This window comes from Hylaeus volcanicus, chromosome 6 (genome assembly GCF_026283585.1).
Source record: "Hylaeus volcanicus isolate JK05 chromosome 6, UHH_iyHylVolc1.0_haploid, whole genome shotgun sequence".
Lineage (NCBI taxonomy): Eukaryota > Metazoa > Arthropoda > Insecta > Hymenoptera > Colletidae > Hylaeus > Hylaeus volcanicus.
This window is the reverse complement of record NC_071981.1, coordinates 15,519,247-15,533,502: the sequence shown is the minus strand read 5'-3', so window position 1 is coordinate 15,533,502 and position 14,256 is coordinate 15,519,247. Positions and strand designations below refer to the sequence as shown.

Sequence of the window (14,256 nt, the reverse complement as noted above, 5' to 3'; positions counted from 1 at the left end):
TCTATTACTGTAAAATGCTTTAATAAGTGAAATCGTTTAACTAATGTGAATTAGGAGGCTCAGACAAAGATGGATTATGATATACACTTGTCTTCTTATATGAGTATTTTATATGAGCCTTTAATATGAGATCACTTTTAGAAAAGTCATCACGGTTGGGAAAAATATAAACGGTTTCTATAAACCTTGTAAAATTCGAGACGGATCGAGATGACCGTGTTGATAGAACCAGACGTAACCGAATCGTCACTCCGTTAGTTTGAAAACCCTGTCAAGGATTTTAAATATAATTACTTATCCTCGATGTACATATAAATTTATCATAAGATAGCTTCTCGCTTACGTCTCTCCTCGAAAAAGTCACAAATACGATGCTGTATGGAAATGTATGGCGAACGGTGTATATAAAAAGAAAAAGAAGTAGACGAACGAACCGCGAACGTTGAACGTAAATACGGCGAGAACAGGGGCACGGGATTGCACGTGTATACGGGGTTACAGGAACAGATTGATTAGAACGCTGTAACACAGTACGGACACACAGAAAACGGTGGTTACCATTTGCATCGGTATAGTGATATTGACACCAGGCGTGTCCTCGTGCTCGTTGGAACTGTCGGTCTCTTTGGATTGGGTAGCGTTCGCGACTAGTGCACCGTTCTCAATGTTAGCTCTCGCTACGAGGTCGGTCGTTTGGGAACGAATCGTGCTCGTCTCGTTCGTGGTTTGGCCCCCGATGTCTTTGCCGATGGCGGGGTCGTCGACCTTGTTCAGTATCACCCACCCGTTATCGTCGATGCTCCACGCGTTATCTGGGATCGTCGAACCTTTTCCGCTCGGATCGTCTCCGTTCGCTGTCCGATCGTCGTTGGTTCTGTCGTCCTTCTTGGGCGCGTCCGGACCCTCTGACTTGTCGCTGTCGGACTCATCGGAGACCAGCCAGCCGTTTTTACCGATACTGCTCTGCCTGTACACTCTGTTCCTAGGTAAACTCTCGGTGGATCCCGAAAGGCTCTTCCTCTCTTCATCGTTCATCTTATCCTCCTGTTCCGTTCCACGAGAGTTCTCTTTGTCCTGCTGTTTATGCTCGGAGCCATCTCGATCGTTAGGCTCGAGGTCCTTGGAGTTCCTGTCCAACGTCTCCGTCTGTAGATCCTGGTCGGTGATCACCCATCCGTTGTCGTCAAACAGCTCCTCGATGCTCTTCTCGCCGATTATCGAGGAACTTCTACGTTTCGCTGCGTCGTCGTATCGTTGCGAATGAAGGTAATCCTCCGACTTTGGGTTGGATCGAACGGTCAGAACGGTGGTTTCATCAGTCTCCGAATCGGTGGAACCAGAGTCGGTCTCCGGGTCGGTGGATCCGTCCTCGCTGGAAGACGTACGACCGTTCTCTGGATTCTCAGTCTTTTTGTTTCTCAGGTTACTGTTCTCGTCTCTGGACCCTTCCTCTTCGTCGTCGGTCTCGGAGTCGGTCTCGGATTCGGTCTCCGAATCAGATTCAGTGCCGGCTGATCCGTCCCGAGATTTCCTTCCCTCGTCCATCGTGGGCGTCTTTAAAGTATTCTCTCGCGATTTTACTATGTTCGCGACGGCCACGGTTACCCGTGGTTCGTTTGTTGCGGACAACGAAGAGCTCGCGTCGTTCCCCGAACGACCGTCCACTAACGCGTCCTCGTGGAGCTGGCTGCGGTCCTCTAGTCGACTATCGTAACCGCTACCTTCGAGACACACGGATCTAGTCGCGTGGGAGGAGGAGGATGAGGTGATCGTTTCGTCGGTGTCCGTACTATCGTCCGTGTGGGTCCGTTTGTTCGACTGCGGTTTAACCATCGATCCGTCCGCACCGTCAATATCGTTATCCGCGTTCTTAGCCGCGATATCGTTATCCCCGCGACGACCGGTTGACGGTTGATCGTGTTCGTCACTAAACGTCCTAAAACGATTACGGTCGTGGGGGTTACTGGAATTAGAACTGGCCCGATGATGAGTCTGGCCGTGTGCTACGTGTGCTACGAACCTGCTGGTGTAGCCTGACGGCGTCGTCGACGTCCCGGTGCCGGCGGTTGTGGTCGTCGTCGGTGACGTGGTCGTCGGGCTCGATACCGTTAGCGCGGGACTCCCCCTCGGCGACGAATACCTAAGGCACGAGTGATATCGCTCGATATTCCAGTTCGATCTTTCCGTAACCGGCGAACGGGTAATCATGCTCGGCTAGGACTCGTTCGTTGCACGGCGAGAATGATTTGACTGACTTGGGGCAGAAACGCACGTGGGAGATTCATTGATGGACGAATGGTTCCTTTGAGTGTTTGAGTTTTGGGGTATTTCTTAAAGAAAACGTGACGAAGAAGGAAATGGAATGAGAAGAGTAGATGTGGAGAAATCGTAAACATAGATTTTGAGGGTGAATAGATGCAGGAGTTGGTAATGGGAATTGTTATAAATAATATTTATAGTAAGTATTATTGAAACTGAAATTGTCTTTCCTTTCCCTTGGAATATAGAGAGCAATGCTGAAGAAATTTAATCCGAATTAAATAGAAATACGGGGAGTTGTAGGAATACGTCGAATAGATTGATTATTACTTTCCAGGAATGTTATTAGATCCAACAAATGGTTCTGAAGTATCTGAGTCTAAAAATGCTAACTTTCTTAGTTTCTATTTTGATCTACATTATGAATATCATGAAATTTAATACAGTGACAGTGAGTACGGTGAGTATACATGCGGGACACTGATGGAAAAAAAAAAGAAATTGACTTAAACTTTGCCAGTCTTAATACTTTTCATTATAATTTTGGTACTATTAAAGTCGAGAAAATTGAATATTCCCGAGAAAAGACGACGTTCATATTTAGAAAAACAAACGATAACCATGACTGAGATGTTTATATTGGTTAATTTATCACCGTGACATATTAAGCAAAAGAAAAAAAAATATACCTCCAGACTCTACTATACGGAAATATTTATTATTAGACTATGGAAATTTATGCATTTATAGCAATTGGAAATATTAACAGTAAACTATATGTTGCCCTATTTGAAAGATAAGGGATAATTTTAATTTTAAAATTCATCTCATCACCTAGATCTATAGAAATATGGATTTGCATAAACATCCGCATTTGTTATTGTTCTCCTACGTATAATTCTCGCTGGAAGCAGTCAATCATTCCTGTCGCGCTACGAATTAATCCTGGCTCGCTATATGGCGATGGTTCTCTGTATATTCGAAACACAATTTCCAGCTTATGGTTGAAAATTGCTAGCAATTCGCCTAGTTCGTTTGATGGAACGTGGTTCTCCCCGTTCGTCGGCTGCATCGATACTCGTTTTCTCCGAGTTGTTGCTACGCGATTGTTATGTAGTAAGAGAGAGAGAGAGAAAAATAGAATAGGAGAGTCTTCTCGGGATGTACGCGAGGACGTCATCGGCCATGTGAAATTCCCAAAGATCCCTCAGGGAATTCTCATCTCGTGTACGAAGAAAAGAAACGCGCCAGGGCTGCCTTGATATATTTTATCGTGACGACGTTGCTCGTTCATTCAAACCCTTCAAGGCAGACTTCTCCTCTAGATTTTTCAAGAATTCCATTTTTTCGCTTTGCATTTTGTTAAACCTGACTTTTTGATCATTTATACTGTAATTTTATTTCGCAACGCCGACAGCCTCTATAAGGGATGCTCCTTCGTAATTGTTGCTACGTTTGAACAAAGGACATTACTGGCAACTTATCATTTCGTCAAAGTTGTTAATTCAACATACTTTTTCCATGCGATAAGATTTCTACATTTTTATACATAAATATATTATATTGGTATCCCTGAGGTGTATGATAACAGAAAAGATATCTATTTAAGAAGTATTTCTTTCGAATGGAATAACATATTTTCGTACATTTTTCTAATTGAAATAATATTCGTATAATTTAAAATTAAATTGATTTACAATTCCTGGACACTCCTTATAAACAACGTACAGTTCACATATATTTTAAATGAACTAGAAAAATACTTGTATGGGTCTGGTACAATGTAAATAAGTATCTTTTGGCGTTCCTTACGTCTAAATGTATCCTACACATAATATCGTCCCAAAATATGTACAAAGAAAAATGCAAATTCTCCAAAAGCTATTTTCAAGAGCGCCCCAGTAAAAATTCCCTTACGAAACGTCTTTCTTTGCAGTTCCAGAGTAGAAGCCTCCCCCAACCTTCCCAACCTATTGACTGCCAGCTCTGTAGGGAGACAACGCTGAAAATGCTCTCGCGTGCGAATCGTTGGCAGTCAACAGGTTGATCGTTAGACCGGAAAAAGCATACTTGCCTGGTCGAGGGTGAGTCCTCCTTGCTGCCGCGTCTGGCCTCGGCGCTTCGAGCGAGCAGAGGACCGATGTCGGTCCTCGCCATCGCGGACTCGCTCCTCTTTACTGTTGTAGGTGTCGTCGCGGATGTTTTGCTCGGAGGGTGTGTGTCCGTCTCCGACTCTTCCTCGGTCTCGGACTCCGTCTCGGAGGAGGAGCTGCTGGTTTCCTCGTCCTCGTCGTCCTCGTGCTCCTCTTCCTCCTTCTTTTTCACGGTGGGCTCCTCTCGCGCCGGCGGAGCTTGCGTGGGCGGCGGCGGAGCTGCACGGTTACCTAAAGAAATAAGAAGGAACTCGGTACACGGCTAAATAACGTATCTGTTGGTCCTCCGGGTTTCTTTCCCATCTGACTGGATTTGTGTTCATGGGAAATATTGATGTAAGGGTCTGACGGTATTTTGATACTCGAAGCAGGTACTTTGCCACGAATTCTTTAAGTATTAATGATATCTAATTGGGAAGAAAAATCTTGTTTGTGGAGAGTTCCAGCGAGGGCACTAATTATAGGATCTACGATATCTCGCTTATCGTTGCTTTGGGAGTAAAATGTGTGTTATATTTGATTTGGAAGCTTCCTTTTCTTTATGAATTTCAATTGAGTCGATGTTAATCGAGGTATCGAGTCAGCTCGTAAAAGAAGTCCTCGACGAATAAAAATCCCCGAAAGTGGGTACGAATCTAATTATTAAAATTATTAAAAAAAGAGGGAGATACCGGACGATTCTGGTTATCTTGTGAGCTAGGATTGAAAAAGAAGTAATCCAGATTTATATTTATTTTAACCTTGAGTTATACACATACTAAACACAAGAGTTTAGAACTCCTTTTTCTCTTTTAAAAATTATAGATGACACCGAGATAGTATACCTTCGACAGCATGCTTGCTCGGATAATTAATAGTTCTTTAGATCAAAGTACATTTTCTTGAAAAATGTATGAGTAAGCCTGCAAAGTTTGACAAAGTTATCAATAGGATCTAAATACGAAATTTCAGAATAGAGTAGATGTCTCTTAAGGAGGGCTTGCAGAGAGAAAGAGCAGAAACGTGTTCAAGAAGCGTCACCTGTGCCTAAAAAACGGCTCTGAAAGGAGCGCGTCGCAGGCGTGGCGTTGGCGGAGTCCTTGGCAGGCGTCGTCGCGTTGGCGGGCGTCGTCGAAACCGTGGACGAAGAGTTCGACGCCGGCGCCCTCGACAAGTATTTCTGCTTCATTTCTTCGGCGGTGAATGGCGCACCTGTGCTACGGATACCTGATCCTCCTGAGCTCTCAGAGCCGGTGCTCGAGTCTGATGAAGCACTTCTCGTCGCGGGGGCGTGGGTGTCCGTCGAGGTTCTCCTGTGAGCAACGACATTTCAATTAACTACCCTGAAATTGAGTAAACTTCGGGTATATCAACAAAATAGGCTGACTTAAAATCTCTGTTATGTGACGTCACAGGAATTCCAGTAAAAAAGAAGTTTCCTGGGGTTTTATATAATTGACAATATCTCGTTCATGGTTGCTTTGATACAAAAAATATGTGGTATAAAAGTTATTGGAAATTAAATTTAGAAACTTTTCTTTCTTTAAAGAATTTTTGACAGAGTCGATGGTAAACGAGATACCGGAACAATTCGAGAACGAAGTTGCGGGACGCGTTAAGTATTCATCTGTCTAAGTTATTTCGCTCATCCCTGCTTATTGGTGTAAATCTAATTTATAAAACAATTTTGTTCTACACAAAATTTCGATAAAACCAACCATGATAAACACAGGTGTCTGCTACTGTAAATAATCCCATTACATAGACACAATTTTAATTCATGCTTATTAAATTCATATTTTCGTAATTCAGTATTATTACAATAACTTCTGTTGGTCACAAATTTTCAATTTCCCAGACACAATAGCGCGAGCAAACTGAAATTCTTGAATTGAAAGATATTAAAACGGCTCCAAACTTTCCCCCTCTCCCTCGTTTCGTGCATTAGAATTCTTAGTCGTTAAAACGCTCGACATAGCGTTACGAACCTATAAAAATTCCCTCGTGCGAAAAAATGTGTCGCTATTCGGAGAAGAATCGCCGACTGCAAGCGGTACGGAAAAAATGTGCACGAACGGAAAACCGCTGGCTCTGAGCGTTCCTCGTTGCCAGCAACAAGAATACAAGCGTTTCGTTGTGTGCCTTTGGAATTTAATAAAAAAAGAACCACGCTCAAATATTTCAAAGAGGTATAACGCCACGAGGTATTTCTCGTATGGCCGTTTCACATAAAAGCCAGAAAGAGGAACATTTTATCGTTTTCCATGCAGCTATTTGGTTGATGCATGCGCCCGTGCCGTTTCTATTTCGAATAGTATTTCGTCCTGAAAGGAATAATTTCTTAGCCTTGCATTCGCATCGTTAAAGATTTTTCCCAAAATTTCTTAGCCATGCATTCGTATCGTTAAAGATTTTCTTCGAAATTGTCTTCGATGTAAAACTAAATGAATTCACGCGTCGATCTAACGCGTCGGCGGTTTTTTTGGACGGCAGGTATCGATTAGACAATAAAAATGTAACGCCGCATCACGAGGTCGAACCAAGCGAGCCTTTAGAACTTGCACGGTTCAATCGAAACGATCCGTTTCTGGCGACCGAGCATAAATCAGGCTGTCTGACTAGGTACGCTCTACCACTACTGGGAGTGCATAGAGAACGAGGCCACGTGACTCGATGTTAACGGCGCTACAGCTGAATGTGATCAGACTGTACATTCCGTTACCAGGTTAACGAAGCTCTAATTTATCGCGGCATGCCTGTTAAATTAATTCCATGACGTACGATTCCAATCACTTTGATCAACGTAACTTACTACTGAATATATGCAACTCGATGTATTATAAATCAAATACTGTTATTATATCTTGCTTATCGCTGCCTCTAGTGCACAATCATGTGAAACGAAAGTTATCGCAAATTAAATTTAGATGATTTCTTATTCTATACAAATTTTCTATAGATCCCATATTAATCGAGATACGGACCCATTACTTCCTGTCATGACTATTCTACGAAAGTAAGTGGCAATAAGTTTTCACAGCAGACAAAACAACAAAAAATATTATAAATAATTTAATGCTAAGGTAGCTTTACCGTTGGATATTGTTTATTTACTAAATTTATCGAGGTTTTTATGATTTATAAATAGTATTTCAACAATAATCATTCATTAAATGAATTCATAAAGCTTTTTAACAAAATATATTTGTTTGTCGATCTATTATGTACGTAATTCAGCTAGCATGGAATAATATCGAAGGAAGATAATAGAAATCGGATTTATGACGAGCCACGGTTCGTCCGGAGAATATTTCATGGTGAATGAAATAAAATCCAAGTAACGCACCTTGTGGGCATCGGTCTTCGCGCGGGTTCCTCGGGCTCCCTTTCCGGGGGTGTTTCCCTAGGGGGTGGATGCGCAGGTGTAGGCGTTGGCGCGGTTTGTCGTTCTTCCACCGTTTCGGTCGCAGGTGCGGCCGTGGTTTTGTTCTGCTTTTTGATCCTGGAAATTTCGTCATCGTCGCTGGTCTGCCTCGCCATCGCTGTCGGTACCTTCCTGACCTGTACCTACGCGATAAATACAGAAACGTTTAACACGGCCAATGGAAACGATTCGATTAAAAATTCTGCGACTGGCACTGTCGTTCTAAGTCAAGAAGGAGTATCTCGTTTCTTCGCAAATTGCGTCCCAGGACACCTAGCATTATCATTTATAGGAAAATTAAAATTTGTGAAATATATAAACTATTATCGAGGCTAGGTGTTTATTTAAAATTGGAGGACAATTTTGTATACAAATTAAATTTGCACAGCTAATTTAAAGCAGCTTATTTCCAAAGAGAAATCGCTCCCTCTCAGAAGTGCTGCGTGACTGGTTAACTTCATCGTTAATAATATTTCCAGTATGATGCAACCGTTAACCTGTACTCCAGTTCAACTACAGAGTGAAAGATTGAAGTGGTCTCCATTTATTTTTACACAAGCGAGCCTACCTCGTCGAATTTCATATATAAATAAATCCTCGGTCAACTGAACGTATCTCGTTGCCAATAAAACAAACAAGATTTAATAAATTCGCAAACAGTAATAATTCTAAAATCCTATATCGACGTTCGGGAAATGTTTAATATTTAAGAGCACTCAACGTCCTGAGATAAGCCTCTCTTGTTTAGGACGACAGAATATTTTTCTTCACCTTATAAGCGATACGCGTGCACGATAAATTACTCGCGGTCGGGTTACGTGCTCGCAAATATGTTAGGAGAGGGTTTTTCTTCGTTTTCTATGCTCGTGCCAAGCGTGTACTTCGGTATTTATGCGGTAACACGCGCGCGGCGAATTAATACGCCACTCGTGATTCCACGGTTCGCGTTAAAACGCGATTATGAATGAATAGGCGCTCGTTCGTGGGACGATGAGGGTCTGTCGCGAATGGACTCGTGAAGGAAAAACGAACACTCCTTGAGGCAAAAGAACTTGTATTCGTGTATTCATATCTTCCATTTTGTATTATAATAGGATATCATTTTTTTTGTACAAAATATACAGCGTCTTGCTACACACTAGATTTCATCGTTCGCTTGTGTCATCGATTATTTATCATGCTTGAGCCAGTGTTGGGCAGTGATCGTTTACTTTCATAGTAATCACTCGCAATTCTCAAGTTTATCAGTAATTATACGCCGCGGTTTTCCAATTACCAATCTCAAATTGAAAATGTGGAATCTTTTTAGATATTTTTTGGTGCGAAGAATAATCACGATTTACTTTTCATTTGTCATTGATAATATTAAAGGCAATAAGAGTATTATTGATAATAATACATCTATATCGGACCGAAATTGTATATTATCACATAAATTCGTGCCGCGAATTGTATTTATATTGAATGATAAGCTGTAGAAATTTTATAGCAATCGCATAATGACTTTGCTAGATAGGTTAGGGAAAAATCGTATAAAGAGAAGGTGAATACATTTTTTTCATTCATTGTAGAATAATGAATAGCACGACATTAAGTGGCATAAATTTATGAGATGATTTCATACTTTAAGAAAGTCACTATCGACGAAAGAAAAAGAAAATTGACTATATGTACGATGTAAAAACAATATATGCTCCAGTTACCTTAACCTTACGTTATAATTTATAATTACTGATTATTTGTCTATTGTTAACGTCGATCTCCGATCGATTAGACTTCGCCCAACACCGTCGCGAGCACAGATCGTGTGCGCGTTACACATTGCGCGCACGCGTCTGGTGCACGAAATTATTTTTAATGCTCGTTGAGAGTTGTCCCCGTAACGTGTCCCTGGAGCGTGCACAAGTTCACTGACAGAAAATTAAGTTTCACGTTGAATTGCGTTCCAAGCGATACAACGCGAGATATCGAAGCTACACATTCGCCCTGTGCGCTCCCCGTCAAACTGCCGCTCACGATCCATCCCCGTATTTCGCCTGCCATAATAAGGGAATCCGTGGGAAAATTCTGTGGTGGAATCACTGTCAAAAATAAATACGACCGTGTGAAATCCAATTCGACATAATTCACTGATTACATTTCTAATGAACGCGACGATCTACAGACTCCCAACGAGCCCGAATCGAAGGGTGGGATTTATGTATGGTATTGCCACTAGAATTCCGCGGACAAAATGATTCATAATCCCCTTCGATTCGGTGAACAGAACAAACGATGGAACAAGACGGAAGAAATGCCCACGAATCGCCGCGATGCGTCGTATTGTTTGATCTCGATCGTTTCCGTTTTGTAAATAACTGCAATTTCGCGGAATTTTGTTGAACCGCGTGACCTATGGAGGCGGAGAGAGTGTTTCTTTGGATGTGGGAGCCGTTCGGGAAATCGATAGCCACCGTTATAACCGAACAAACGGTTTCAACTAATCGAAAACGCGTTCCTTTCGTATTAAATTCCGCGATTGATGTATCGCAGAGAGGAGGAAAGATCAGTTCTTGAGTATAGAGGTGGGTTTTTTGACTATACCTTGTTCTTCACCCTGTATACCGCTTCCTGGAGGATCTAAGGGTGTTTACCCGCGAGTGGCAATTTCAAGATAATTCTATAGGTAAAATCAGCTCGGTTTGAATCTGAGTAATTGCTGAAAATGTCGAGATACTCAAATATTCGTATGCTCGTATCGGTCTTCTGTAATAATCATAAAGATGTCACACACTAATGTACGACATATTAATTCTCCAGATTATTTAAATAGCACTTTATACATTATTTTTCCTCCCATCTCCTTTCGATGTCCTCTACCTTCACTCCCTCGTTTCATAATACAATTTCTTTCGTTTGTAATTATTTTACAAACTAAAATTGTCCACACTTTTCAAAAACTGATCTTCCTCTCTCCCTACAATACAATCCACGCGTTAATCCAACAAAACTTATTGCTTTCCAGTCTATCGAAAACTGGTGTCTCGTGAAGATGGAAAACGAGGCGTCTTAGCGAAGCAAAAAAAAAAATAAAAAAAAATAAAATAAAAAAGAGTATTCGAAATGTAAAATACGAGGAATATAGCTAACCTGAGGCTTAGGTGGTTGAGGTTGTTGAACAGGATGCGGAGCTGGCTCCTCCTTCTTCCTCTTCCCAGCCCTCTCGTACTCCTGGAGCTTCTTCATGACGCGTGGCGAGTCGGTGAGGCGAAAAATCCCCGAAAGGGGTCCACGTGCCGCGTCCTCCGTGTCCAGGACCCGTTCGCGTAGCCCCGAAGAATCCTGAGGCGTCGACGTGAATCGGACGGTCGACCTAGTGTCGCCGTCGGAGTCGTCGCCGTCCCGATGCCGCATGAATCGACTTCTGTACCTCGATTTGTTCCTGGATACTTCGTACTCCGGCGCTTCGTACCTGTTAGAGTGATAACTTCACTTCAGCTTAGTTTTCTCCGAATTGCCAGTATCAAATCCGCTAATGACCTACGGGTGGAAGACACTGGAGGAGTCGCGTTGTGCAATTTAATACCGACAGGTATTCAACTATTTTATTACATATTCCTTGTAAGAAAGCATTCATGATTGCCGAGTATTTTAAAAATTAATATTACTCTAATCATTCACTGAAAATTCTTTATTGGTTTCTCTGAATCCTTCCTGAATCAAAAGAATTAGTTTAATAGTCGGCATATAAAACAAACTTTAGTAGATGTTACTCGAGGAAAGCTTTACGAAAGCGGACAGCATCGAACGTTTGACGAAACAAGCTTTTTAATTCTGTAAATAGAAATTTAACCGCCAATGGCAGTGACAGAATTCACAGCATCAACAAGTCGTGCTGTTTTGTTAGTAATGCCAGTAATTGAACATAGCAAAGGCAATGTTAAATTTGATAATAGAATAAAAGTAGTGGATGGCGGAAAGAAACAATTTGATGACGCAGATTCGATTGAATTCGTCAACCAGCATCCGTTATCGATAAAGCGTCACCGATAGGGTATTCATAGATCAGATTCGATTAAGTTAAAGTCTGTGTCGGTGACATCTTGCGACGGCGAAATCTTAGACAACTGCAATGTAATCCCTGACAGGGGAAGAAGATGGAGTCCCTCTAACACAATTTTCCGCTGTCACTAACAATGCTCCCGAAGCGTCCACTCGAATCGAACCGAGGTAACATGACTATAAAGCGAGTCACTCGGTTATGCGATGCCATCCACGCGTAACGAGTTTCGACTTCGCAATTACATATTCTATCAGTTTCGCCTGCATTAACGTCGAAACTATCGGTGAACAAAAATGAAATCGTGGAACGCTATCGATTGAAGATTATTTACCATTTCTTTTTTTAATTTGTTGGTAGTTAAAGATACAATGACAGAGTAGTTGAAAGTGAAGGGTTTACTAGAAGGGACTTTGGGATGTTTTAATAACAAAATGTCTCTGATGGATATATGTGATTAAATAATTCATTAAATTGGTTTCAATGGTTGCTCGGTGGGAACTTATTTAAAGACGATGCTTTGCCATTTGAATGAAATACTTGGGGAGCTACTTTTCAATTTATTTATTGAATTTTAACGTAGGAGCAGTTAATTTAATGTTTCTCGTTTTTTAGTATAATGGAATATAGAGAAGATTTGAACTACAGTTACTCGGGAATAAACTCTCCTTCCTTTTCTAGGCAATTCGAGAATCTCGCAGTTTTCATTCCCCTCGCTTGTCGAAGTGGAACTCGTTTTGTCGAAACATTTAATGAAACCTGCCTGAGAAAGACACCGCCGACAATCAATAAGGGAATTTTCAATTACCGTCACTCTGTTATCGAACCTAACGTCGTTTCACGGTTTACAAGTGTCGTTCTTAAATTCGAATCTAAAGTTCTGATCCTTCCGTCCTCATATCCACATGTTCTTCAGCATGCTAAATTCTTTTCTCGAAATTTCCCATTTTTAACCGACTTTGAAAAGAAGGTTACTCAATTCGACACGTATATTTATTTATTTTTGTACGTACACGCTCTTTTAAAAAGGGAATCCAGTGTAACAGCTTTAAACGTAGGTGACTTTCATGAATTTTATTTTGGAAGACTATTAATAATTCCCAAATAATCTTTCTTGGGATATGAAGAGGCATCCATGAAATAGAGAGAACAAATTTTTTTTGCCATTCTCTGTATCATGTATTGAGTATAGATAATCATGCCAAACAATTTTGGATTATTCGTGCCTGGTATAGCACCTGTTATTAATATTTAATCGAAGACTGAATGTTACTATAATGCTACTATGCTACTATATGTATTCTAAATATCCAATTAATTCGGAAACGTGCATATTTAATGGATTTTAAAGTTTCAGATTATTATACCAATGGTTTTCGAGAAAGTAATATTTCCGAACATGAAAAGTTGAGAAAAAGTAATCGTGAGATATTTTTCTATAGTTTAATATCTATCGATCGGACCAACTAAATATTAATTTCTGACAATAGTTAAATTAATTATTAACAATATTATTATTATGAAATAAAATTGACACGAATTCAGTATAAATCGTTGTCCGTTGTTAGGGTTTATTTCACAATTATTATTGTAAATTATTATTCGTCATTTGACTAAGAAGCGGTGAACAATCTGAAATTAAAGTTTACATTATCAAATTCGTTTCGTTCAAAATTAATGGTTATAGTAAATCAAGTACTGCTTGAGCGGCTAAAAGATTTTCATATCGAGCCAATTTTCTCCTCTTTTATAAGAATTATTCCAAACTTTCCCTACTATTCTTCCTTAACCACAAGTGCACCAAAGTGACGTAAAATACATCCAGCTCGGCGCAGGGCGCTCAGCCACTCGCCTAAGGTCTTTTCTCTCCGCATAAATACTTCCTCGCAACAAACCTTGCAGGATTAGTCAGCCCGACACGAAGGCACCTGTCACAAAACAAGTTTTAACAGCTCCGCACGAATCGTACCCTTCCTTGGATGGTTTGGCGTGCGGCGCAGTTTCGTGTGCGCGATTATCAGCGATTATCGGGCAGAAAATTGCGGAATCAGCGGTACTAGGGGGTAGAGGTGGCCCTGTCACGCGACAAATAGTATTGCGGTTCGATCCTGCGGCATCGAGGACACGCGTAACCAGACCGCAGTTTGTGCTCAGTAGCGTTAATTAAGATTTATTACGCGACGCATTATATCAAAAGCATTTCATTTACATTTTGACGAGGTGGCTTAATGAAACTGTAGGTTGGCCGGCGTATAACGCGAAACGGCCGGTAATTAAGCGCCCGACCACGCCTATTTCGGCCTCGAGGAAGTTGCACGGCGGCCCACGCCGCGGAAAAAGATACGGCCAGACGAGACTCGTCGTGTATTTATAACGTTTGCTAGAATAGATATGTGGGACAT

General features: G+C 41.3%; 1 protein-coding gene across 8 annotated transcripts in view; it reads right to left on the bottom strand.

The window, feature by feature from the left end:
- LOC128878018 (RING finger protein nhl-1) overlaps window positions 1-14,256 on the bottom strand; it is an 88,778-nt gene that overhangs the window by 18,304 nt on the left and 56,218 nt on the right. For 5 of the 8 annotated variants that reach the window (XM_054125785.1, XM_054125783.1, XM_054125784.1 and 2 more), the window contains 6 exons: window positions 10,945-11,281; window positions 7,738-7,958; window positions 5,433-5,704; window positions 4,334-4,643; window positions 2,021-2,140; window positions 559-1,936 (listed from right to left, as the gene is read on the bottom strand). In XM_054125785.1, the coding sequence (XP_053981760.1) occupies window positions 559-1,936; window positions 2,021-2,140; window positions 4,334-4,643; window positions 5,433-5,704; window positions 7,738-7,958; window positions 10,945-11,281 (2,638 nt within the window). The remainder of the gene's footprint in view (window positions 1-558; window positions 1,937-2,020; window positions 2,141-4,333; window positions 4,644-5,432; window positions 5,705-7,737; window positions 7,959-10,944; window positions 11,282-14,256) is intronic. The other 3 variants (XM_054125789.1, XM_054125790.1, XM_054125788.1) reach the window with 2 other exon arrangements.